Below are 27,083 nucleotides of genomic sequence, written 5' to 3'. Positions count from 1 at the left end.
CTGCAACTGGGCCAAAATGCTGGAATCGTCTCCCTCAATCTGTTTGTTTAGCCAATTCCCTGAGTTCCTTCAAATCCCAATTAAAAACCCACCTCTATCCTAAGTTACTCTAGATTGTATCATTGTTAATTGCATTGTTTTGTCTGTAAAGCGTGTAGTTTATCTTTTGTTTTTGTTGCCATTGTATTTCGTTAGCGCTTTGTATCGCTTTTGTAAAAAGCGCTTTATAAGTAAGGTTATTATTATTATTATTATTATTATTATTATTATTATTATTATTATTGTAGATTTTTTCAAGCAAAATTCGACAAGTTCACAAGGCTTATTTATAGCCTTGTAGATTTTTCAAGCAAAATTCGACAAGTTCACAAGGCTTTAGCCTTATAGATTTTTATCGAGCAAAATTCGACAAATTCACAAGCCTTGTAGATTTTGTTTTTGAGCAAAATTCCACAAGTTCACAAGGCTATAGCCTTGTAGATTTTTTCAAGCAAAATTCGACAAGTTCACAAGGCTATAGCCTTGTAGATTTTTATCGAGCAAAATTCGACAACTTCACAAGGCTATAGCCTTATAGATTTTTATCGAGCAAAATTCGACAAATTCACAAGCCTTGTAGATTTTGTTTTTGAGCAAAATTCCACAAGTTCACAAGGCTATAGCCTTGTAGATTTTTTCAAGCAAAATTCGACAAGTTCACAAGGCTATAGCCTTGTAGATTTTTATCGAGCAAAATTCGACAACTTCACAAGGCTATAGCCTTATAGATTTTTATCGAGCAAAATTCGACAAATTCACAAGCCTTGTAGATTTTGTTTTTGAGCAAAATTCCACAAGTTCACAAGGCTTGTAGATTTTTTCAAGCAAAATTCGACAAGTTCACAAGGCTATAGCCTTGTAGATTTTTCAAGCAAAATTCGACAAGTTCACAAGGCTATAGCCTTGTAGATTTTTTCAAGCAAAATTCGACAAATTCACAAGGCTATAGCCTTGTAGATTTTTTTCGAGCAAAATTCGACAAGTTCACAAGGCTATAGCCTTGTAGATTTTTTCAAGCAAAATTCGACAAGTTCACAAGGCTATATAGCCTTGTAGATTTTTTCAAGCAAAATTCGACAAGTTCACAAGGCTATAGCCTTATAGATTTTTATCGAGCAAAATTCGACAAATTCACAAGCCTTGTAGATTTTGTTTTTGAGCAAAATTCCACAAGTTCACAAGGCTATAGCCTTGTAGATTTTTTCAAGCAAAATTCGACAAGTTCACAAGGCTATAGCCTTGTAGATTTTTTCAAGCAAAATTTGACAAGTTCACAAGGCTATAGCCTTGTAGATTTTTCAAGCAAAATTCGACAAGTTCACAAGGCTATAGCCTTGTAGATTTTTTCAAGCAAAATTCGACAAATTCACAAGGCTATAGCCTTGTAGATTTTTTTCGAGCAAAATTTGACAAGTTGTAGATTTTTTTAGAGCAAAATTCGACAAGTTCACAAGGCTATATAGCCTTGTAGATTTTTTTCGAGCAAAATTCGACAAGTTCACAAGGCTATAGCCTTGTAGATTTTTATCAAGCAAAATTCGACAAGTTCACAAGGCTATTTTTTTCGAGCAAAATTCGACAAGTTCACAAGGCTATAGCCTTGTAGATTTTATCGAGCAAAATTTGACAAGTTCACAAGGCTATAGCCTTGTACATTTTTTTTCGAGCAAAATTCGACAAATTCCATGTAGATACTTTCGCGCAAAATTTTTTCGCTCAAAATTTGACAAGTTCTTGTCAATTTGAGGATTTTTTCGAGCAAAATTCGACAAGTTTACAACAGCCTTGTAGATTTTTTCAAGCAAAATTCGACAAGTTCACAAGGCTATAGCCTTGAAGATTTTTATCAAGCAAAATTCGACAAGTTGTAGATTTTTTTCGAGCAAAATTCGACAAATTCACAAGGCTATAGCCTTGTAGATTTTTTCAAGCAAAATTCGACAAGTTCACAAGGCTATAGCCTTGAAGATTTTTATCAAGCAAAATTCGACAAGTTGTAGATTTTTTTCAAGCAAAATTCGACAAGTTCACAAGGCTATAGCCTTGTAGATTTTTTCAAGCAAAATTCGACAAGTTCACAAGGCTATAGCCTTATAGATTTTTATCAAGCAAAATTCGACAAATTCACAAGCCTTGTAGATTTTGTTTTTGAGCAAAATTCCACAAGTTCACAAGGCTATAGCCTTGTAGATTTTTATCGAGCAAAATTCGACAAGTTCACAAGGCTATAGCCTTATAGATTTTTATCGAGCAAAATTCGACAAGTTCACAAGCCTTGTAGATTTTGTTTTTCAAGCAAAATTCCACAAGTTTTGTAGATTTTTTCAAGCAAAATTCGACAAGTTCACAAGGCCTATAGCCTTATAGATTTTTATCGAGCAAAATTCGACAAGTTCACAAGCCTTGTAGATTTTGTTTTTCAAGCAAAATTCCACAAGTTTTGTAGATTTTTATCAAGCAAAATTCGACAAGTTGTAGATTTTTTTAGAGCAAAATTCGACAAGTTCACAAGGCTATAGCCTTGTAGATTTTTATCAAGCAAAATTCGACAACTTCACAAGGCTATAGCCTTATAGATTTTTATCGAGCAAAATTCGACAAATTCACAAGCCTTGTAGATTTTGTTTTTGAGCAAAATTCCACAAGTTCACAAGGCTGTAGCCTTGTAGATTTTTTCAAGCAAAATTCGACAAGTTCACAAGGCTATAGCCTTGTAGATTTTTTCAAGCAAAATTCGACAAGTTCACAAGGCTATAGACTTGTAGATTTTTCAAGCAAATTTCGACAAGTTCACAAGACTATAGCCTTGTAGATTTTTTCAAGCAAAATTCGACAAATTCACAAATTCACTTGTAGATTTTTGTCGAGCAAAATTTGACAAGTTTACAAGGCCTTAAGATTTTTTCAAGCAAAATTTGACAAGTTGTAGATTTTTTTAGAGCAAAATTCGACAAGTTCACAAGGCTATATATATATAGCCTTGTAGATTTTTTCAAGCAAAATTCGACAAGTTCACAAGGCTATATATAGCCTTGTAGATTTTTTCAAGCAAAATTCGACAAGTTCACAAGGCTATAGCCTTGTAGATTTTTGTCGAGCAAAATTTGACAAGTTTACAAGGCCTTAAGATTTTTTCAAGCAAAATTTGATAAGTTCACAAGCCTTGTAGATTTTTTTCGAGCAAAATTTGACAAGTTCACAAGGCCTTGTAGATTTTTTCAAGCAAGATTCGACAAGTTCACAGGCTATGGCCTTGTAGATTTTTTCAAGCAAAATTTGATAAGTTCACAAGCCTTGTAGATTTATTTCGAGCTAAATTTGTCAAGTTCAAAAGCCTTGTAGATTTTTTTTCTACCACAATTTGACAAGTTCACAAGTTGTAGATTTTTGTCAATCAAAATTCGACAAGTTCCTTGTATATAAGTTTTTTCAAGCAAAATTCGACTAGTTCACAAGTTTACCCCTTGTTTTTTTTTATTTTATATTTGACAAAAATTTGTGTTAATTGCTAGACTTACCCCTTGTCATTTTTTCAATATTTGACCCAAATTTTATTAAAATGCTGGACTTACCCGTTGTTCAATATTTGACAAAAATTAAATAAAAATGATGAACCTACCCCTTGTGGTCTTTTAAAATTTATACAAAAAGTTAATAAAAATACTGAACTTACCTCTTTAATATTTGGCCCAAATTAGATAAAAATACTTGTCATTTCTTCAGTATTAAACCCAAAGTTAACAAATTAATGCTAGACTTACCCCTTGATGATTTTTTTACAAAAAAATTGATTCAAATTTTATGATTTTTCAAAATTTTGCCAAAATTTGATGAAAAAATTTGATTCGCTTAATGTATGGCCAGCTGTATTGATTCAATTAAATATGAGGATGCTGGAATTACTCCTTAATATTTTTCAATTATTAGACCGGAAATTTAAAAAATGCTAAACTTGAAGTCAAGACGGTAACGGTTAAGCGCGTTGCAGTTGGAGCACGGTGCAGTTACGGGGTTGGCGAGTCAGTCCTCGCTGCCACGCGCTACCTACGACCGTTGCATGTGTATAATCGCACTGTAACTGTTGCATGAACGGCAGACAAAATTAATAGGCAGCGCCTAACGACTTGTCATCAAGTCTGGACATTGTATCTTTTTAAATTTCACTGCAAGCCACTTGAGGCTGCTACATTTATTGCCAGCTTTATCAATTTGAGCCACTTTGTAACTATTGTTATTTTAGGAGGAGATTTCGGGTAATCGCACTGTAACTGTTGCATGAACGGCAGACAAAATTAATAGGCAGCGCCTAACGACTTGTCATCAAGTCTGGACATTGTATCTTTTTAAATTTCACTGCAAGCCACTTGAGGCTGCTACATTTATTGCCAGCTTTATCAATTTGAGCCACTTTGTAACTATTGTTATTTTAGGAGGAGATTTCGGGGGGGGGGGTAGGTGTGGGTGAATGAAAATATTCAGGAAGAGGGCCACAAGAAATAAACCCAAACCACCACCAAAGCAAGGTTTGATACAAAGGACATGATGAGTGCACTACACATGCTAATGACCATGATGTACGAGCCAAACTTGCCTTGCTGGATGGCATGAACTTTGAGAGGTAGGAATTCATTAGAGGTGCGTCGTGGTCCCGTTCGAGCCCCTCCAGTGATTCTAGCTATGCAAAAAGGCCACATATCAATGGGTAGATGGGGTGCCGGGGAGGGGGGATTGTTAGTGGAGGTGATTGTGGGTGTTTTCTTGGTGTCTGGTTTTTATGAGTGTTTTTATAAAACGACCAGACTTAATGATTCCTGTGAGGGAAATTGTAAAACGAGTAGCTATGGAATTGCCCTTGTTTATATTGATGCAATGGAATCAATGATGTCATGTCCATGCACCAAGGTGTACCCAAGTCTCACAAATATAAGATGCTAAATGACACCGAATATGAACAACAATGTTAGTAAGTAAGGATTTAAGTAAAGATCAATTGAAATATACCATTGACAAAATTCACAAAAAAGATGTTTACTAATTTTAACTACCATTAATTTGTTTATGGCAGCATTTGTTCTGCACTAGCTGTGTTGGCAAGGCCTTATACTCAAGTATTTGGAAGGATATTTGTCATTTGTGGGTTTCTCTTTTACAAACTTGTTAAAGTAATTAACTTTTCTTTTTTTTAAACTGAACTTGGACAATTGGATGCCCTCAAGTAATCTTAGACACACTCAGTAATTGGATGATCTCAAACATTTGAAATGACCTGAGCAATCTGAAATGACCTTTTCAATGTAAAATGACCTTAGCAAATCCGAGACAACCACAGTAATCTAAAATGACCTTTGTTGTATAAAATGACCCTAGCATTATTCTGAAATGACCTCAGCAAAATGAAATGACCTAAGAATGGTGATGTGAAATGACCTCGCTCAGTAATCTACAATCGACTTGAAACAGGAACTCACCTTTTGTGTAGACAGCGATGAATCTGTCCTTGCACCAGATATTGGACTCCCCGACGTCCGACTAAACCCATCCCCTAAATCCGCTCCATAATTATCGTAGCTCCCCGACTCAAAAGGCGACCTCGGGTCAGAGGTAGGGGTGGGCCGGGGGTCAAATAGAGGAGGCGGTCTGAGGGGTTCTTTTGGTGTTTCACTGTGACGGTACGGGATGGTGGATACTTCGTGAATCTTAGAGGAGGGGGAGGTGCCGGTGCCATTTTGGGTGATCTTCCCGTTACTTGTGTAACTTGGAGGCCCACTTCCTGATGGAGTCCTTCTGGAGCCAGACCTGGATGAAAAAACAACTTGCTTTTTACTCGGGTACCACTTGTTTAGTCTTTGAACTAGTTGTCACATTTGTCACAGTTGTCACATTTCATCGTACAATAACTACAGTCCAGTTGTCTTCTCATTGTACAATAAACCAAGTTGAAATTAAAATTGATGAAGCCATTACTGCTTTCATTATGCTTTTAATAATACATGTAATAACAAATTCTTATATAGCGCATTTCACAATAACCGTTTCAATGGGCTTTACAAAAGTACCCTGGTCATTGGGCAAATAACATCCCTTTTTAATGTTTCTCAGCTCCCTGGGGAGTATATACAGACCGAGCTGCCATGGCGCTGCGATGGTTTTTTCATACACAATATCAACCTCTACCCTCGCAGGCTTTTATGATAATGTAGCGTAACAAAAAATGGTAATTTCAAGAGGTCATTTTGTTGGTTGGTAAACTATGACTGAATAGGGGTTTGGGTTGGTAGTCCTTCAGCTGATTGGAAAACGATGAAGCGCTCATTGAAAATCTAAGACTTGAGACCAAAAAAAAGGAAAGGATGAAAAGATTTGAAAACGCAAGAGGTTTGACCCACCTGCTACTCCTTGATTTCTGCGATGACCTTCGGCTGCTGCCACCTGCGACTGCAGCTGCTATGCTGTTAGCTGCAGCAGTTGCCTCAGGATCGTCGGATGAGATCTCATTGTCAAAGTCCATGGTGTGTTCCTGGTTAAAAGGAAGAGCATAGTGTAAGGCGGTATCCCAATTGGCGGTTACAGCTACGGCTACTGCTTAGAGTGCTGCTTATTAAACCAAAAAGTTCCCTCTTTCCAGTAAGTATTCATGAGTCTTAAGTTTGTTCAAGTTTAGTGTATTGGTCTTTAAGTCAGATTCAAGGCACTATGACAAAATATAACTAGGTCTACAATTTTTGTTTAATACCTGTGCCTCCCTTGGTTTCAGAAACGATGGTGCTCCACTGTAAAAAAAAAAAAAAGAAAAAAAAAAAAATCAATATGAGTTATGGTCATACAGTTATTAATAAAATACACTAATACAGAAAAACAAAACCACAAGGAAAGCATGGACTGAACGATTTGTTAAATATTTATCACATTGGTCACTTCTTCATATTTTTAAAATAAATATCCGACAAACATTTAAAGTCTTTTTTTAAAACATTTAAAATCAATCTAAGAAGAGAGAGAGGGAGAGAAACCTACACCAAACAATAAACAATAAAGTCTCAAGGCCCAGTCCCATGGTGCTGCTGTTTGCCTCTTAGCTTAAAGACACTGGACACTCTTGGTAAATGTCAAAGACCAGTCTTCTCACATGGTGTATCTCAACATATGCATAAAATAACAAACCTGTGCAAATTTGAGCTCAATCGGTGGTCGAAGTTGCGAGATAATAATGAAAGCAACAAACGCTCTTGTCACACGCGGTTGTGTGCTTTCAGATGCTTGATTTCAAGCCTCAAATTCTAAATCTGAGGTCTCGAAATCAAATTAGTGGAAAATTACTTCTTTCTCGAAAACTACATTACTTCAGAGGGAGCTGTTTCTCCACATGTTTTATACTATCAACAGCTCTCCATTGCTTGTTACCAAGTAAGGTTTTATGCTAATAATTGTTTTGAGTACTTACCAATAGTGTCCACTGCCTTTAATGATACAACTAAAACCAAGGTATGTGTTGTGCCCCCTGCCGTCAATTTCACCAAAATCTTCCTTAGGATTAATCTTAGGACTTTGAATGAGTTAGGTTCTGTATCTGTAGACGTTAGGACGCATTGAACCCATCGTAAGTTACAGGGAGTTACTCGTCCTAACTCGAGATAGGATTAATCTTAGCGTTTCATGAAATCGGCTGCTGCCCCCACCTCACCCCCAAGCTATGCCAGAGAGCGAGCACCATGAAACTAGGCCTAGGAGGTCCTAATAACATGCACTTCATCATGCCCCAGCACCACTTACTACAACCCTCACACTGAACTTACTCTTCAAATAAGAGTCTAGTGTCATCGTCTTCAATTGAACTGTCAAGAGGGTAGCTAGAGGTAAAGGGAGTGGAACACAAGAATGGAATAGGGATGAAATAAAGAGGGTAGGTATGGCAGGTAGCGAAAGGGTTAGGGGTAGATCACCCTCAATGCTGAATATGGGTCTTGGTTTCAGACTTTTGATGCTTCAAAATTTGAAATGCTTACATATTTGCCCCAAATATTCAATGAGTACATCAGTAGACATATACCTTGATTATTTTGTAAATTGGGTTAAAAGATCCGATTTTTCATTCCAGTCAATTATTTTTGGCTTAATTTGGATTGCGAGACAGACCTTAGCCAGATTTGGCTCTGACTGAACCTTTCGTAAAAGTCCTAATCTGAAGAAATTTGTTTAAATGTTATGACAGAACTAGATTTGCTATTATGTTGTTCCAAAACTTTTGATTTTGGCGCTCTACAAAATGACCTTTGATTGATTGATTCCAGAGCCATTTCAACAATTAGGGTGATCTATTACCTCATATACTATAAGGGGGTAAAGTTCAATTAAGGGAAAAGGGTTTAGGGGTAAAGCCTTTACTCAGGAACAGCATGTTTATGTTGCGGGGGGGGGGGGGGGGGGGATTCATGCATAAAGGTGGCATTTAGTGCTAAGGAAATGGACTGGGTCATGGATCATAAACCCTCATCGGATTCAATTCAAGACTTCCCTAAATGTTTGTAACTTTGCAAGGAGTGGAGAATAAGAAGATAATTTAACTAGTAAACTTACAGGTACAACCATTTATAAAAATGTCTTTTGGGAGGAGTGTTGGCTCTGAAAAGATTGGTTGTGGACGTTTCAAACACTGGTTGTCCTAAAGACGAGCAGAGTATACTGTTCGAATATTGAGACCACACCTGCTTTTCTCACAGCCAGCACTCCTCCCATAAGAGATTTACACATGGCTGTACCTGCAAGTTTGCTATTTAAAGTTATTTCTTGAACAATTGATTGGTATCATCTCGACTTATCTTCAGTTACTTCCTCTACCCAAATGAATGGACTTTTTGTGTACTTACACCTGGATTGCGTGGTCGTCAAAATAAACTGGATTGGCTCTGATGGGTAGAAGAGTGAAAAGTGATTTCATATCAAAATAAACAAAATAAAGAGATTTGTTGACGTGTTAGTGTTTCCGAGGACATCTTGCTAGCGTGTATAAAACACCAAGGGGAAAAAACAATGGATTTGTGAAACGCCGGGAACAACATACATAGGGCCTAGTATGTGTACATTTTGTTGTTAAGTTGGCAATGCATGTTAACCTATATGCTCTGATTTGAGAGCGGGATAGGACTGTATAATATCAACAAGTTTACTCTGAGACTGATTGTGCACGACACCAGTTACAGTTTGTACCTATGTGACATGGCATTTTGGCTGGTAACATTATTGTGGTATTCTGGTAAGCAACAAATTTGTTGTGCTTAGCTAGTTTTATGTGCTTTTCAAGTCCCTCTATGACATCTGGGGTCATTTTTCATAAAGTTGCCACAGTAGACAATACTGCTTAACAAATATAAGTTTATATGTGGCATTTGGCTGATAACCTTATTCTGGTAAGTATATTTGTTATTATGCTTAGCTACTTATTGTGTTCTTAAGCAGCTCTATGAAACTTGGCCTTGGTTGTCATCCGTTATTATAACAATCCAGATGAACTGATTTAATGATGTAATCAAGTTGGTATTGTTATCAATGAACACCTCTCTTCAAAAGTCAAAATGCATTGTCTGACACAACACAAAGGATAAAATAACCATGCATGGTTCACAGACATTCGCTTGACATTCATTCCATTAGAAATGTGCTCTGGGATGCAGAGGGAAATCCATTCACAACATTCAAGGGATTCAGTTTCGCATGACGATGTCAAACACTTACGCCGCTCTCGGTGTGACAATCCTACTCCCACTGCTACAACCAGCACTGATTGCATGTCAAAGCAGTTGGATATATTAACACACAGTCAAATCCAATGACAGAGAAAAGGAAAACAAGCTAACAGTGGTCACCGTGGTTGGACTGCAGGGCCCAACTTCATAGAGCCGCAGAAGCAGATAATATCGCTTAACAATTTTTTGCTAAGCAGAAATGAGCAGGGTACCAATCACAAATTGTGCGTGTGACATGGTATTTTAGCTGGTAACCTGATCCTGGTAAGCAATTTTTTGTTGTGCTTAGTTTTTGTTTGTGCTTAAGCAGCTCTATGATATTGGCCCCAAGACTTGAAATCACAAGGTTGTGAGATCGAATCCCCCAACCTAAACCCCTAATTTCACAATGTATTGAAATCTACTGAATCACAATTTTTTGATTTGTGAAATTTATAATCATAGACATTAAACCAATGTTTGTACGAATTATTGGCTGTTGCCTGTTTGGCCTTTACAACCCCTTGTTGGAGTTTGCTGAGTTCCCTTGACGGGAAGATCAATTAAACAAACAAACGAAGAAACAAACAATGGCAGTGGAAAAAGTTGAACAAGACAGTGAAGAGATAAGTTACAGATAGATACCAAAGGAGTAAAACGAGTGGAGAATTGTGATGAGAAAAGATCAGAATCACTGATGACAAGTAAAATATCAAGTAAATTTCACAATGGAGACAGATAGATAAATACTACAGAAAAGCAGATAGAAAAAAAGAAGAATTTATTACATAAGTAGTATATTTAAGTAAATCTTGGTTTCACCATTCTTGAATTAAGTTTTCCAAAGTGTTACTGGGTATTAGTGCGCATTTTAGGCAACCAAACCTGCTTACACGCCCAATTTTATAAAGCTTGTGAGCACAAACACTTATTAAGCACAGAAGTGCATTGCTCAGTAGAAACAGGTGACCAGCCAAAATTGTATAAAGTTGCATTTGTGTGGCTGGTGCCCCACTAAATTTTTGCTTAGCAAAGAAATTTGGCAAGCAGATTTTCAGCTTTTTGAAATTGGGTCGAGGAAGTAACTGCGGCATGATGTTAATTCCGATTAGATGGTCAACAGGGCGAAAACAGAAGAATGATGAAAATTAACTTACATCTCGTGATCCTCAGCCGTGTTGTAAGGATTGAAGGTGTTGTACATGGGAAGGTAGAGTCTTGCTTGCTTCTCTCGTTCCATTTCCCGTCTGTGGCCAAGAACCAAACTATACCTGTGAACATTGCCCCGGTGATGCACACACACGCCAACAAGGGACGGGGATGTGTGTTGATGATGGTTTGGGGAATGATGGAGATTGATGGAAGGAAGGGGGGTTGACCGGAAAGGGGCGGATTGGAAGAAAGGGCAAACACCGTGCAGATATGAAACAAGAAGTGATAGGGGCAAACACAAACACACCGAGCAAAACAAAATAAAATATATCTACAACAAAATCACAAGCAGGCATAAAAAAAAAAACATGGCGACTTGCAACTATGAGAACTGTATCCATCGTGTACAATGATAAAAGTCCCAAAGTAAGAGTGGGACAGAATTTATATTAAGTCAGATTTGAAACTTTGTATGGTGGGAGTATAAGTAAGAGAGTTTTGTATTCAATCGTCACCTTGTGGATTCTGATTGTTAAAATTACTAATAAGTGTGGCTCAAGAGAAGTAGTGCTAAGAATACTTTGTTTCCATTTAGAGTATGTAATCTGCTCAACAAATTTAAACAAATTGTTTTCAAAACTTTTGAATTTTTTTTTAAATGTTATTCCTTTTTCTTTTTGTATGTGAAAAATCGTTAATGGTCTGACATTTTGATACTAGCTGAGTCTTTCTCTGTCCTGTGTTGGTAAGTTGTTTGCAACAGCTAATTCTAATTTTGTAAAAAAATAAATTATTCAGACATTTGGAAAGCCTTTTGTGAGATGGGTACAGTTCTCCGTTAGAGGTTAATTGCACTGTCTATAATTACAGCTATACGTTATCCAAATGACTTACGCTCTAGTAAAGCATACAAGCATTACCACATGTACAAGCATGACAATTTCTAAGAATTTATCATTTACAATAAAGAATATTCTTTGCTTGAAGTTTGTATACAAAAAATTCCTTTGCTTGAGATAGTTGAGTCGGTATAACGGTATAAAAATTGAATAACCTAATCTTTTGGGTACAGCAATGTATATTTAAAAAAAAAATTGGGTCTTGTATAATTTTTCGCGGCAGTTTATGATACTTTAAAACTATGTAATTCTATCAAACTTAGAAAGGTCCTTTTTCATGAGGTCACAGTTTGTGTAAAAGGTAAAAATAATGAGAACATTCAATTTCCTTTTCAACTTTTTCATCTTAATGACACAAAAAATAATTAAAAAAAAATAAAATATTTTTAAGTAGCATAATGATTTGATGATTCCATTTTTGCAGAGCAGCCAATAAAAATGTTTGTGGAATCGTTTTGTGAATAGATTGTGAATGATGCCCTCATGCACGCTTTGCATGCTTTTATAAATACGCATTCAATATGATTTTTTCTTTTTTAAAAGCAGAGCTCAAAATATACACTGGACCACAGGCCCAAGGTTATTTTAGCATCAGGCCAGCAAACTCAGGACTTGACAAGTCTCAGTTGTTTTGTGTTTTTTGTACAAAATGTTTACTGCAATGTCAGTCTGATAAATATTTTTCAATTCTGGTGAGTATTTCCCATCAAGTAGAGATAAATCTTCCTGTTCAAAATAAAAAAAACAGATCCATAAACTGTGGAGGTTTTTTTTGTGATCTCATTTGTGGTCTTGTAAAAACTATTTTGGTCCAGTTATCATTTTGAGCTTCAAGCTTTTATCGTGTTGCGGGTTTTCACCAAAAATTCAAGCTCTGAAATGAATATGAATGTTGATGTGGAAAGCGATGATTTCCAAATGAATATGAAGCTAAGGCTTAAGCTCAGATGGTTTCTTGGGTTTATCAATGATGCAAGAATAAAAAGGAAGGGTCAAAAATCGGCAATGCGCAACTGCCTTATTGAGGATTTAAACATTTAATTTTGCCACTTATGTCTGCTTTCCTAATTTGTAAACTTTAGAGGATTATGTTCAACAAGCCGAGAGAAAACCTGAGTTCATTTGTCAAACTTGAACAGCCTTTGCCAATTTTCCAAAAGAGTAACTTTTTGTGACAGACCTTAAAACTGAAATGAACAATAATTATTGCTGAAAGTTTTGAGATGTTTACCATAATAAGCTGCAGTTTTAGTCATTTTAAGATGGCACTTACTCTTGTTGCATGTTTAGTCATTTTAGGTACTTAAAAAGTTGGCAGTTACTATTTTGATTTTTAGTAGTTAGACGAATACAAATTGCAGGCTTAGTAATTTGAGGCACTATGAAGTCAGCACTAACTCTTTTTGAAGGTTTAGTCATTTTAGGCATTTTGAAGTGAGCACTTTTTAAAGTTAGGTATATTTTAGTAAGGTTAAAGTTGAAACTCTTGCACACACCATTGAGTGTTTTATTAAAAGTGCCATTAGTTAATAATTGTAGGTGTTGGATTTGAAAGAGGTGTGAAAAAGGGTTCTACATTATGGGTGGGTTTAGCTTAAAGTTAGTTGTAGAGGGGTCCGAAAATAGAGCCCTGAGGAACTCCATAAAGATAAATGATACAGCACTGGTAATGCAGGTCAAAGAAATCTCCCCGAACGCTTATTGCTAGGACCAACACTGACTTCTGAAAATCTTCCACCAATTCCAAGTATTGGAGATTATGTTGATTTTCCAAAAGCATTGCAAATAATATTTATTTACTTGGACTAGTCAAAAACTTTAAAAAGGCTCTGAAAACACACCTTAATATTGATCTCATATAGTGATTATTTAAACTAAAAATGTTTCACAATAAAAGTTTAGGTTTCCCCCCTTTATAACCAGTGCTGTAACATATCTTTTAACATTTAAATATCATTCACTTTAACACATCAGCAATAGAGATAAACAACAAAAATAGATCACAACATCGAGTGGATGTTTTGGAGAACTGGAACGATTTGAGTTGGTTGGGGGGCGACAATGGAGTTGGGTTTTTCTGGGTATAAAATGGTGCTACTTTATAAACCATCCCAAGTATAAAACCCTGAGGGACACCATTCAATCAAAATGGCAAAGAAGAATATCTGAGAGAAAAAATAGTCCACATCTATGCGACATGACATGGATCCTCAGAAACAGTGCACAAGTAATATAAATTTGACTGAGAGTGCAATGATATTTGATATTTTCTACAATAGAGAGAATACAGCAGCACAAAATAAAGCCCTTTTAACTTTCTTTCCATAAAAAAAGAGAAAGATGAAAATAGTCTCAGTTTACCTTAATGTAAAGTTGTGGTAAGTTGTTGGTGGTCTTAAACCTCCTTCGAAATTATTCGTTCTAAGATGTTATTGGTTTGGTAAAAACAGTCGGGTTATTTCCATTCTTAAGGTTTAATTGTCTTGAGGTAATACAACAAATATCTTCGACGTTGAAAAAAAGTATTGAAAACAATTTCTGCAGGATGAAAATGTTTTACTTCTCATTTTTTAAAATGGTTAGAGGACCATAATAACATGTGCTGTATTGTGGTTTGTGTAATTGTAATTTCATATAGTTTTATCAACTTTATATGTTGGTACAGCTTTTACGATTTGAGCTTGGCAGGCTGGCAAGAATCTTTAAAATGAGTCTTTGGCGAAAATGTTGTTTTGTTTTATTCAATATTTTCCACATCTTGCTTGCAGATTTGAATTGAGAAGAGTTTGATATTAAAGATAGTACATAGTTAAAACAAAATAAAAAAATTATAAATTTGCTTATACTTTGAAAACTCAGTATGGAAACTGACAGTAATGCTGAAAATATTGAAAGATCAAAGAATATTACTCACTTTTTCCATGAGACAATGACGACTGCGATAGCCAGTATGCAGCATATAAAGAGAGCCACAGCCAGACAGAGTAAGGCTACGGCTTCTACGGCTGGCTCAGCGTCTGTGTTGATGGCTTGTCTGCCGGTCGTGGGTTTCCGCACCTCTATGACTCGCCCGTTGCCGTCCGTTGAGATGCCCTTGTAGACTTCGTCGAGTTTGGTGAGGTCTTTCAAAAGCCTGTTTGATAATTTGAGAAGACTGTAATTTAAAACTGATGGTAATAAAAATAATAATAATAAATACTAAAAAAAAAACAGACATCTAGGTAATAAAAAGCCCCTATTTGGCAAAACAAACTAATAAAAATAAAATTAACAAGTAATGAACCACAAATAAAGGAAACTGACTTAGTAAGTTTTCAATTATTTGGAGTTGTACAAAGAAAACTGTTTCGAGTGGGATTTGAACCAACAACCTCCAAAATAATTGCTTCTCTTCACCCAGGGCAAAATGGGTACCTATATGGGGGCAGAGATGGTTCTTGTGAGATTGATTTAGCTTAGTGCGCTACATACTTGGCAGCACAGGCTGATTATTCCAAAAGAAGTAAGATGGTTTAAAAAGTGATATGAATGGCCCAGTAACATCCAGGGGTAATACTATTTAAAGTGCATTGAACATTCTTTGGAATAGCGCTATTTAAAAAAGTAAGAACAAAAGCTATTGGTATTACTTACTCAATTATCCTATCATTGGTCAACGGCTCCCCAGTGCTCCTATCGATGACATAGAACTGGGCGTCCGAGCCCGAGGGATCACTCTTCTCCAAACTGGTGCCGTAGTTACGAACTCCAACGTCTTCTATAACAACCTCCGCATCTAGGATGTCTTCAAGGGCTGCCTCCACGAGGTCTTGATCATTACGGAGGAGAGTGGGAGGAACATTGCCAGCGAGGATGGCTCGGTTGTCTTCATTGATTAGGGAAATCTGATACAAGTAGATGTAAAATATTTAGATTAGTGGGGTTTAATTTTTTTCTTCAAAAGTTTCTGAATTATCTTGACATTGCCTTCAAGCATTTTGGTACAATTCCTTTCGCTTTTTTCATCTCATTCGCATCGCATGCTAGACCACACCATATATTATACAAAGCAGTACAAAAAGCACCTTGGAGTGGATGCCAGAAGACAATCTTGTACAGTTTTTTTAATCGTATAGTTTTATTCTCAAATCAAACGATAAATATCTTATATATATATATAGAAGAGTTTGCGGTAACACCATGTAATAACAATCTCTAAATGAGTTGGGGTGGTTCTGAAAAGAACCGTTGGATTAACTCGACGTTTCGATCAGTATGCTCTGATCGTCTTCTGATCGTCATTCTGATCGTCATTCTCTTGCAAAGTTTCAAATCCTACTGATAAATATCTTCATGGATTTTATAAATTAAACAAAAAAAATGGATTTTCTTCATACTCATAATGGGAAGAAATGTGTTCAATTTGATCGCGACTCATTGATTGTACATTATATTTCATATTTCAACCAAAAATAAAATTGTCAATGATAAACATTTTTTCTTATGCATTTGTTGGTTAGACTTTATTGACTCCAGTATTATACTTCTTAGTGCTTATGCATTGCTTGATGAACTTTTGACTTACAGTGATGGTGGTATTAGCGCTCTTATCAGGAGGCCCGAATCGTTCCCTTCCAGTCACAGTATATCTGAAGATCCGAGGCTCAGCGGCAAACTCAGCCAGTGTCCTGATGATACCTGTAGACTCGCCCATGGAGAAGCTGTCTGGGGTTGGCTTGCTGGCGTCGTTGGCCGCTGCTGCCGATGTTTCCAACATAGACATGGAGTAGGATATCAGGCTGTTGTTGTTGCTGTCTAAATCTATCGCCTGAAATTTAAAAGAACAGGAAATTAATTTGATTCTTTTTGGTAATTCTAATTTGAGGTCGATTTTATGGCTCTGCTTACTGGGAATTCTGTACCTAGAGTCCACACAATCTCACAGGGCACTGTGGGTGCAAAATTCTGTGGTAGGCATTGACCTGAATTTTGGCCAAGGTCAAATTCAGAAATTTATTAAATTACATCATGGGAGGCTATTATTTTGAGAAAGAACTGTCAATTTATCTTTGTTTTTGTTTTTGTTGCTGTTGAGCAGCTTAATTAATCCAGGGCCCAATTTTATAAAACCTGTGAGCACAAAAAAAATCGCTAAGCGGCAAAAAGTATTGCTTAGCAGGAAAAGGTTACCAGCTTATTGGTGTGACTGGTGCCACACTCATTACTTGCTCAGCACAGAAAATTGCTAAGAAGTATTTTCTGCTTAGCAGTCTGTTCTGCTTAACAGCTTCATGAAATTTTATTTAGGCATCTAATTGGGTCAATTACTTACAGTCATTGTGATTACTGCAGTACCAACACTTGCCGAATCAGACACACCAATAAAATAAGCACTTTCAGGGAAGGTTGGTTGATTGTCATTGATGTCAACTAGCTCAATATAAATCTCCACCACACTGGGATCTGAAAAAGGAAATAAGAGAATGCAGTGGTTAGATGCAACAAAACCTGTTCTTTAACTTCTTGTAGCATAGTGTTAACTGGGTCATCTTCCATTACTCAATTCAATTCAGTACATTATTTTCACCCAATCAATCAATAATTACATACAAGGATGTACAGAACAGAAGGTGATTATTAAGTGATGGGGGTTTCCAAAAAGCAGGGCTTATTGAGTAGCTTTAAAAGTTACTGTGATGTTTCCATTCAGATTTTTGCTGACTATATAAAACTAAGATTCAGATTTCATTCAAATCCTTGAAAATCCCTCTCTGTCCATCTCCCATTAGACTTAGATCTTGGTTAGCCCTGTTCATACTTCCTGCGAATGCAAATGCAAAGCAAACTTTGACGTCACAGTCCTGATGTCACAGCGAATGTTTCGCAGAAGTTGATGAGCATCTGTAGGGCAACTGTTGCAAATTCTTGTTAGTGGAGAATTTGTGGCGTGATTTTTTTGATCACATTCGCAGAAGTATGAACCGGGCTTGGCTGTGCTTAGATCTCCTCACCTGTTGCTTGCCTCCTCCTCCTCCTGCCGTTCCCTCCTCCTGTAGTTGCTTCGATCACACTGGCCTGCACCATCAAGGAGTAAGTACTCACGTTCTCTCGGTCAAGAACCGCCTTGGTGGTCACCGTGCCCATGTTGTTTAGTGATACAAGCTCAAATTTATCTGTCAGCAAAATTTGGTAAATATTCATTCACAAATTGATGCTTCAGATTTGACATTATTAAGTTATAACACACGAGCGAGTGGAATGAGGAAAAGTAAAGCACTTTGTGTGTCGCACAAGGGATTTGAACCAGGGTCCATGAAGGTAAATGACAACCCAAAGGTACAATCATACTGTTTACATCATCAATATCAACCTAGCAAAAAATGCTGATAAGGGTCTTACCCCTTACTAATTTGAAAGGATAGTCTGCAGGTAAAATGGTCTCAGGAAAAAGGAGGGACCTGTATGGCTCTGTGATGCTGGATGGGCCAAAAACAACCTAAGAATCCTGAATACTATTAATCCTCATTTACATAATCCTCTTTTACATAACTCTCATTTACATAATCCTCATTAACATAATCCTCATTAATATAGAGTGCATACTCACCATCCTCATCCCCAGCTATGATCTGGTATTCAATCTCATCACCCTGATTGGCCGAAGCTTGAAGTTCAATGACCTTGGTCCCTACTGGTTCCTCCTCCTTCAGGTCATTGACCCTGAAAGAAGTAGCAAATTATTGTAATAAATCTCAATGAAATCAGAGATTTTACATCTTAATTAATTGAACTTGACCTATGAACAATAAATCTTAAATTCTGAATATAAACCAAAGTACTAAGATTAATGAAACTTCCAGAGAATATACATGTAGGTTCAGTTAGTTAGTGAGAAGTGAGGTTATTACACCCCGATTTCATAAAGCTGTTAAGCAGAAAATATTGCTTAGCTTAGCAAATTGCTTAGCAAACTTCTTTGTCAGCAAAAAATGTAACCAGTAACTCATCCTAACTCAGAACTGGTCCTATCTCTTAGCATTGCCTAGGACTAGTCCTAAGTTAGGACTACCTTTGTGAAATCCACCCCGGTGCAATCACGTAACTTTTATGACATTTTGGCTGGTAATAACAAGTTTCTGTTAAGCAAGATTTGTCTGTGCTTAGCAAGTTTTTAAGCTTACAGGCTTAATGAAATTTGTCCCAGGGCCCAACTTTATAGAGCAGCTTTTATAAGCACAAACAAGTAGCTTAGCACAACAATATTAAGCTTACCAAAAATATGGGGCCAATTTCATAGAGCTGCTTAAGCAAAAAATGTGCTTAAGCACGAAAATAGCTCGCTTATTTTACACATGTTACTGGCCAAAATTTCCTGCCATATATATTGCTTATGACTACTATTAGGCTGTTGTATACTAAGCATTACAATTGAGTGGAGTCTTGGCCGGTAATCTGATATTACTAAGCAATGAATTTTTTGCTTAAGCAGAAATTTTTGCGTAAGCAGCTCTATGAAATTGGGCCAAGGTTACCAGCCAAAATGCCATTTCTCGTGTACAATCTATCTGGCATCCTGTAATTGTTTTGCTAAGCAGAAACTTTTTAGTAACATGTTCTGCTTAAGCAGTTCTGCACAATTGAGCCCTGGGTCTAAATTTATTTGATTCAATATGACCCAGGTAGTTTGTGTAAAAATGAGGTCTCTCACGTGTAAACGGATTGAGGGAAGACGGGTTTTTCCATTCTGACTAGAATAATCAGAGACGCCATCGCGCTACTGGATGGGTTTCCGTCATCGTAGGCAATCACAGTCAACTGGAAATAAAAAACAGACAACAGTTTGTCAAGAGAAGTTCCTTCTGTATAAAAAGCTCATTTTGTCCGCATAGGAGAGTATAAAGTCATTAGTGCAACTGTTATGGATTTCATGAAATTTCTTTTTGCATATTTTGGGGCTATTGGTAAATTGGGTTTGAACAAGAGTGATCTTCCAAGTAATTTGTTTGGCCCAAAAAAAACGTATATTTAATCAGTAGCAACTTCAACTAAGAGAAAGTTTATCATGTCATAAACCACAAGGGAAACAGGCTGGGTAAATTTCTTTTTTCAGTCCCCAAATTAGGATAAAGTTTTACAGCTTACTCTTAAATGTCAGATATAACAATGTTTGATTTGAGGAAAGTTGGCTTACATTATGTACTTCCGGAGCATTCTGCAAGCTGGTCTTGGTGACAAACACACCCTCTGTTTTGTCAGGTATGTAGAAGTAAGCACTGGCTGGGCTGAATGCATAGTGAACCTGTCCATTTGGCGAGCTCTGAATAACATGACAAAGAAATCAATCAATTTAATTATGCTCGTTAGTGTGAAATAATAGTTTCTCACAATGTTTTATACTATCAACAGCTCTCCATTACTCACTACCAAGTAAGTTTATATGCTAACAATTATTTTGAGTAATTACCCATTGTTTCTATGCAATGTGAAGAGAAAACAAATTCTGGGTGTTTTAAATTCATTTCTGTATCTTTAGCAATTTAGGGCAAATGATGAGACGTGGGATGCTTACCGGTAAATCTCCATCAGTTGCTCTGATCCCGCTTGCAGCCACCGTTTCTAAGTCCGCTGATCTCAATACAGCTCCCTGGTAGCTATCCATGGTGAAGACTGGGGCGTGGTCATTCACATCCTGTGAGAAAAAACAAAATCCAAATCAATATTTACAGAGTCGGGAAAAAAAAGAGAAATGCGCTCCTAGCCAAAGTGAACAAAACAAGACAAGGTTTTGAGGTATTTACTTTTAAAAAAACAAAATAGTTAATGGCCTAAAACTAGTTAATGGCATTTTTGGTAAGCAGTTTGCAACAGCCAATTCTTTTTTCTCTTTTTTTATATATTTTGTTTATCAAGTAATAAACTAGAAAGGAAACTATGCGGGTAAATTTTGAAAAATTTTGGGTTGAACTGAAGAAAAAAAATACTGAAGGGACTTGAATCTGTGATGTCCAGATTAATGTGCCGGCACTCCACTAAGTTGGGAAGGTAGTGCATTCTGCTCTACCAACAAAACTCATATTATAGTGAATGACACCCATGCCTACATCCTTATGGACTGTAAAGGGGTAACCCTGTTTCAGCCCCAGGAGTAGGTGGCTCCTAGTGGATGCTACCCATGCCTACATCTTTATGGACTGTAAAGGGGTAACCCTGTTTCAGCCCCAGGAGTAGGTGGCTCCTAGTGGATGCTACCCATGCCTACATCTTTATGGACTGTAAAGGGGTAACCCTGTTTCAGCCCCAGGAGTAGGTGGCTCCTAGTGGATGATACCCATGCCTACATCTTTATGGACTGTAAAGGGGTAACCCTGTTTCAGCCCCAGGAGTAGGTGGCTCCTAGTGGATGCTACCCATGCCTACATCTTTATGGACTGTAAAGGGGTAACCCTGTTTCAGCCCCAGGAGTAGGTGGCTCCTAGTGGATGCTACCCATGCCTACATCCTTATGGACTGTAAAGGGGTAACCCTGTTTCAGCCCCAGGAGTAGGTGGCTCCTAGTGGATGCTACCCATGCCTACAATCCTTATGGACTGTAAAGGGGTAACCCTGTTTCAGCCCCAGGAGTAGGTGGCTCCTAGTGGATGCTACCCATGCCTACAATCCTTATGGACTGTAAAGGGGTAACCCTGTTTCAGCCCCAGGAGTAGGTGGCTCCTAGTGGATGCTACCCATGCCTACATCTTTATGGACTGTAAAGGGGTAACCCTGTTTCAGCCCCAGGAGTAGGTGGCTCCTAGTGGATGCTACCCATGCCTACATCCTTATGGACTGTAAAGGGGTAACCCTGTTTCAGCCCCAGGAGTAGGTGGCTCCTAGTGGATGCTACCCATGCCTACATCCTTATGGACTGTAAAGGGGTAACCCTGTTTCAGCCCCAGGAGTAGGTGGCTCCTAGTGGATGCTACCCATGCCTACATCTTTATGGACTGTAAAGGGGTAACCCTGTTTCAGCCCCAGGAGTAGGTGGCTCCTAGTGGATGCTACCCATGCCTACATCCTTATGGACTGTAAAGGGGTAACCCTGTTTCAGCCCCAGGAGTAGGTGGCTCCTAGTGGATGCTACCCATGCCTACAATCCTTATGGACTGTAAAGGGGGTAACCCTGTTTCAGCCCAAGGAGTAGGTGGCTCCTAGTGGATGCTACCCATGCCTACATCCTTATGGACTGTAAAGGGGTAACCCTGTTTCAGCCCCAGGAGTAGGTGGCTCCTAGTGGATGCTACCCATGCCTACAATCCTTATGGACTGTAAAGGGGTAACCCTGTTTCAGCCCCAGGAGTAGGTGGCTCCTAGTGGATGCTACCCATGCCTACATCCTTATGGACTGTAAAGGGGTAACCCTGTTTCAGCCCCAGGAGTAGGTGGCTCCTAGTGGATGCTACCCATGCCTACAATCCTTATGGACTGTAAAGGGGTAACCCTGTTTCAGCCCCAGGAGTAGGTGGCTCCTAGTGGATGCTACCCATGCCTACAATCCTTATGGACTGTAAAGGGGTAACCCTGTTTCAGCCCCAGGAGTAGGTGGCTCCTAGTGGATGCTACCCATGCCTACATCTTTATGGACTGTAAAGGGGTAACCCTGTTTCAGCCCCAGGAGTAGGTGGCTCCTAGTGGATGCTACCCATGCCTACATCCTTATGGACTGTAAAGGGGTAACCCTGTTTCAGCCCCAGGAGTAGGTGGCTCCTAGTGGATGCTACCCATGCCTACATCCTTATGGACTGTAAAGGGGTAACCCTGTTTCAGCCCCAGGAGTAGGTGGCTCCTAGTGGATGCTACCCATGCCTACATCTTTATGGACTGTAAAGGGGTAACCCTGTTTCAGCCCCAGGAGTAGGTGGCTCCTAGTGGATGCTACCCATGCCTACATCCTTATGGACTGTAAAGGGGTAACCCTGTTTCAGCCCCAGGAGTAGGTGGCTCCTAGTGGATGCTACCCATGCCTACAATCCTTATGGACTGTAAAGGGGTAACCCTGTTTCAGCCCCAGGAGTAGGTGGCTCCTAGTGGATGCTACCCATGCCTACATCCTTATGGACTGTAAAGGGGTAACCCTGTTTCAGCCCCAGGAGTAGGTGGCAGGGTGCCCTTGGTGACAGTGGATTTGGCTCAATAGTCCAAATAAGTTAAAAGTAGCCCTCACCTTGTGAGATTGGCGATATCTCATTGATTTATATTTTCTAAAAACACTTTTGTGTGTTTGTATAGATTTAACCTGTTTAATGTTACTTTTAACTTTCTTAACTTTGTAAAAACATTGTAAATTTGAAAAATTTCAATCTTTTGGGCGTTTTTTTATTCAAATAAGATAAACCATTAAATAGAAAGTTAAATAAACATTTTTTTTTTTTTTAATAAAATAAAATGACGAAAACATAGCTTTGACAAAACTCACCAACACATTGACAGTCACTGTAGCTGTTGCATTGAGTAATTCAAAGCTGCCAGTGTCATGTACCGTCACCTGTAGCATGTGGGTCTGCATTGTTTCAAAATCGAGTACTTTGAGTAGAGAGAGACTACCGTTGTTTGGGTCGATGGCGAAGGTCTGTACATCCCCTGAAATAATGGTGTATTGCAGGACGGCTGTCTCGTCAATATCCAATGCCTGGTGGAAAAAATTCATTTGGTTAGGGGCCAATCAGAACAGTCAATGTTAAAAAAATCCAAATTTGTTTTTCGTTTTTCGTTTTTCAATTGATTGCAATTTCACACTTATTGGTATTCAAAGTTCTTCTTTTTCAGAATTTTGTTTTTGGTATCAGGTGCCAATTAGATTCAAGAGAAATGTTTTATAGGATCAAAATTTTATGAGGTACTATGACATTTTCTTCTTTTGGCATCCCCTGGGCCCAATTTCATAGAGCTGCTTAAGCAAAAAAAATTGCTTAAGCAAAAAAATCATTGCTTAGTAAAATCAGATTACTGGCCAAGACTCCACTCAATTGTTATGCTAAGTAAATAACAGCTAAATACCAGTCACAAGCAATGTATATGGCATGACATTTTTGCCAGTAACATGTGAAAAATAAGCGAGCTATTTTCATGCTTAAGCAAATTCTTTGCTTAAGCAGCTCTATGAAATTGGCCCCTGGAGTTACAGATTTTAGAGAGGCTCTGGGAACTGTATCCCCAGCACTAAAACTACATCACTGAGCAGAACTTTCACTCGAGCAGATATAAAAACTGTTTGAACTTTCTGAAAGTCTGAAGGTTTGCATTAATACTCACCCGTAAAACTAAGAACCCTTTTACGATGTCGTTCTCAATAACATCGACCGTGTACTCCGTTGGGACAAACATGGGCCCGTTATCGTTCACGTCTTGAACTATAACGGTGATCCTCAGCGTGGTTGTACGTGGTGAAGCCGCCTCGTCACTAGCCACTATATCCAACTCGTACCGGTCTTGGGTTTCTCTGTCCAGAGCGATGACCGTAATGATGCCGCCGTTAAAGGAGTCGATACTGAAAGCGTCTGATACCAAACTGTAACGGACTCTTGAGTTGGGCGTGTTGGGCTCATCCATGTCTGTTGCCTGTATTTGAGAACAAAAATAAACTGAATTTGTTAATCACGAACAGGCTGCAAACAACTGCAATGTTTTACTTCTCAAAATTCAGAGTAGACCTAAAGCTCATTATATCCGGCGACTGATTTTAAGAGAAGGTATTGTTTAGTAATCCCTCTTAAAACTTATGGCAATGAAAACGTTTGGTTAGAAGTTTACAGCAGATTCAAAGACACATTCTGTAAATTTCAGAGTCCAACGTCGTTGATCACTTGACCAGGACATCCCAATTTGGCGTTGTGAATATACTTTGAATCACTCCTAAAAACAAGACAAAATTTATCTTTTAGCAATATATTTTTTAAAGAGTTTCTCACTTATTATAACTATTATAAAAGTCAAACTAACAAACCTCAACTTTGCCAACCATCTTGCCGGCTACCCCCTCTACAACCAGAAACTCAGTCTGCTGATTGATGAATACAGGATTGTTATCGTTCACGTCCAATACATTGATCATTACGGTGCAGTTGCCAACCTGAAATACAAAAAAAACCATTCAAGAACATAAAACCATTCCAGAGTATAAAAATCAAAGTTACGCAGTTTTTGAGAAAGAGGTAATTTATAGCTGAAGTATTTTAGTCTGAAAAAAAAACCTTCAGGCCTGAGTCCTTTTATTCGGGCATCTGAAAGCACACAAAAGTATGCAACAAGAATGTTTTCTTGAAACTTTGATGACTAATTGAGCCTATTAATTTTCACAGATTTGTGATTTTATGCATTTGTTGGGATACACCAAGTGAGAACACTGGTCTTTGACAATTACCAAACATGTCCAGTGCCTTTTGATCCAAATAAAGCCTGTGTGAAGGCAAAGTCTTCAGAATCAATTTGTAGGTTACTCACCATGAGGCCATCAGTGGCTTCTATCATCAGCTCATACCTAGCCAGAACCTCTCTGTCAAGTGTGCCAATAACCATAACATTACCGCTGCAAAATAAGACGAAAAACTAATGAAGCCTCTAACTTTAACACAATTTGACGAGTAGGATTTGAAACTTTGCATGGTTGGAGTATAACTAAGAGAAGTTAACCATAACATTACCGCTGCAAAATAAGAGGAAAAACTAATGAAGCCTCTAAAATATTAACTTTTTAAACATAAATTATGACAAGTAGGATTTGAAACTTTGCATGGTTGAAGTGTAACTAAGAGAGGCTGAGGGTAACACCATTGGAAAATCTCCTTTGAGAAGTGTTGGTTTTGAAAAGAACCGGTGGTTAAGGACTGTCAGCGTTTTGATCAGTAAGCTCTGCTCGTCTTCAGGAGAATGCTACTTTCTTGTAAGGCATAACTGGTAGTTGGGCTTCAGCGCAGCCACAGTAACTTTAAAAAAAAAGTCAAACAGGAACAGCTCTGTGATTTAAACCTATCACTAGCTGTAAAGCATCACGGAATATAAGTCCAGGTGGGAACGCAAGATAGAATTACAACAAAGCCAGACACGGTAACTTTCCGGTTGGAGCGGAAGAAGAGTCCAATAGGAAAACAGCTTTAAACTATAACTATTATCAATACTTTGGACATAAATTTCCTTACCTAAGTGGATCCACAGTGAAGGCACCATTAAAATTTCCTCCAGTGATTCTGTAAATCAATGTATCCCCATCCTCATCCAGAGCCTGAAAAATTTCACACGAGAATTTCACTCACGTTAAGTAAATTAAAAAAATATTAATGAAGATGAATATGATAGATGTTATTTGCATCAGGGATGAAGAATATTAATTTTGGTTTTAACTTTATACACTGATGTGTGTTAGCACTGTTACATAGTACTTTCCATAAAAAAATTATTACTTGGGTAGGATTTGAAAGATGAATGTATTATTTCTTTTTGACTATAGAATCAAGCAGCCACTGCCAGAAGCAGGGCATACCCATCCTCTGATAAGTCTAAGGGCCAGGTATACACCGCCTCTGCATGGTGTAGGGCTACGAGACATGGCTCACAAGGGTGGGGCACATCCAGCAGATGGAATGAGCAGAGATGAGAATGAGAATGACCAGGTGGATGTGTGGGGTGTCTCTGGCTGACAGGCTGTCAAGTGAGGGGCTGAGGAGGAGAGTCGGAGTGGAGGGGATCAGCACCATATTGAGGAGGCACAGGCTGAGGTGGTTTGGTCATGTGGAGAGGAAAGGAGGATGCCAACTGGGTCAAGAGGCGTACCAACGTAATTGGGAGTGGGCCAACACCTGTTTGCCGACCGCGCAAGATGTGGCAGAACTCCATGTCAAATGACATGGAAGTGCTTAGAGTCAATGCAAGCGACACAACCAACAGGGCCAAGTGGAGGAGAGCCATAGGGAGAAAGCAGGCGAACCCAGAACAGATTGCACAATGACCTTAGGATGATCATGAAAGCAATCGAATGGTTCTAAAAACCAAAGGTATACTTTGCCTCGGGATGACTTACAGTGACTGTGATAACCGAGGCCCCTGATGGTAGATTCTCACTGGCTGATGCAGAATAGATACTATTTATGAAGACGGGTGGATGGCTAATGTTAGCCGGCGTGACAATAACATCTATGTATATAGTCTCAGACCTGATGGACAAAAAAACAGAAAGGATTCATGAATGAACCTTCAAATCTTCAATCTATTTCGAATAAATTGCAAGACACAATCATAAATTATTTGTATAGCTCCTAAATCAAAA

At 38.2% G+C, this 27,083-nt stretch overlaps 1 protein-coding gene across 11 annotated transcripts in view; it reads right to left on the bottom strand.

The window, feature by feature from the left end:
- LOC139952988 (protocadherin-15-like) overlaps positions 1-27,083 on the bottom strand; it is a 73,010-nt gene that overhangs the window by 4,062 nt on the left and 41,865 nt on the right. For 4 of the 11 annotated variants that reach the window (XM_071952347.1, XM_071952349.1, XM_071952358.1 and 1 more), the window contains 23 exons: positions 26,838-26,970; positions 25,960-26,042; positions 25,265-25,349; positions 24,768-24,893; positions 24,077-24,382; positions 23,241-23,453; positions 20,358-20,477; positions 19,980-20,105; positions 19,497-19,603; positions 18,396-18,508; positions 17,800-17,961; positions 17,121-17,251; positions 16,374-16,616; positions 15,443-15,693; positions 14,724-14,942; positions 14,171-14,230; positions 10,916-11,005; positions 9,769-9,813; positions 8,904-8,942; positions 7,833-7,886; positions 6,773-6,809; positions 6,426-6,556; positions 5,508-5,835 (listed from right to left, as the gene is read on the bottom strand). In XM_071952347.1, the coding sequence (XP_071808448.1) occupies positions 5,508-5,835; positions 6,426-6,556; positions 6,773-6,809; positions 7,833-7,886; positions 8,904-8,942; positions 9,769-9,813; positions 10,916-11,005; positions 14,171-14,230; positions 14,724-14,942; positions 15,443-15,693; positions 16,374-16,616; positions 17,121-17,251; positions 17,800-17,961; positions 18,396-18,508; positions 19,497-19,603; positions 19,980-20,105; positions 20,358-20,477; positions 23,241-23,453; positions 24,077-24,382; positions 24,768-24,893; positions 25,265-25,349; positions 25,960-26,042; positions 26,838-26,970 (3,202 nt within the window). Of the gene's footprint in view, positions 1-5,507; positions 5,836-6,425; positions 6,557-6,772; positions 6,810-7,832; positions 7,887-8,903; positions 8,943-9,768; positions 9,814-10,915; positions 11,030-14,170; positions 14,231-14,723; positions 14,943-15,442; positions 15,694-16,373; positions 16,617-17,120; positions 17,252-17,799; positions 17,962-18,395; positions 18,509-19,496; positions 19,604-19,979; positions 20,106-20,357; positions 20,478-23,240; positions 23,454-24,076; positions 24,383-24,767; positions 24,894-25,264; positions 25,350-25,959; positions 26,043-26,837; positions 26,971-27,083 lie in introns of all 11 variants that reach the window. The other 7 variants (XM_071952352.1, XM_071952351.1, XM_071952350.1 and 4 more) reach the window with 7 other exon arrangements.

The sequence above is a fragment of the Asterias amurensis genome, chromosome 21 (genome assembly GCF_032118995.1).
Source record: "Asterias amurensis chromosome 21, ASM3211899v1".
NCBI lineage: Eukaryota > Metazoa > Echinodermata > Asteroidea > Forcipulatida > Asteriidae > Asterias > Asterias amurensis.
This window is presented reverse-complemented; position numbering and strand designations above follow the sequence as displayed.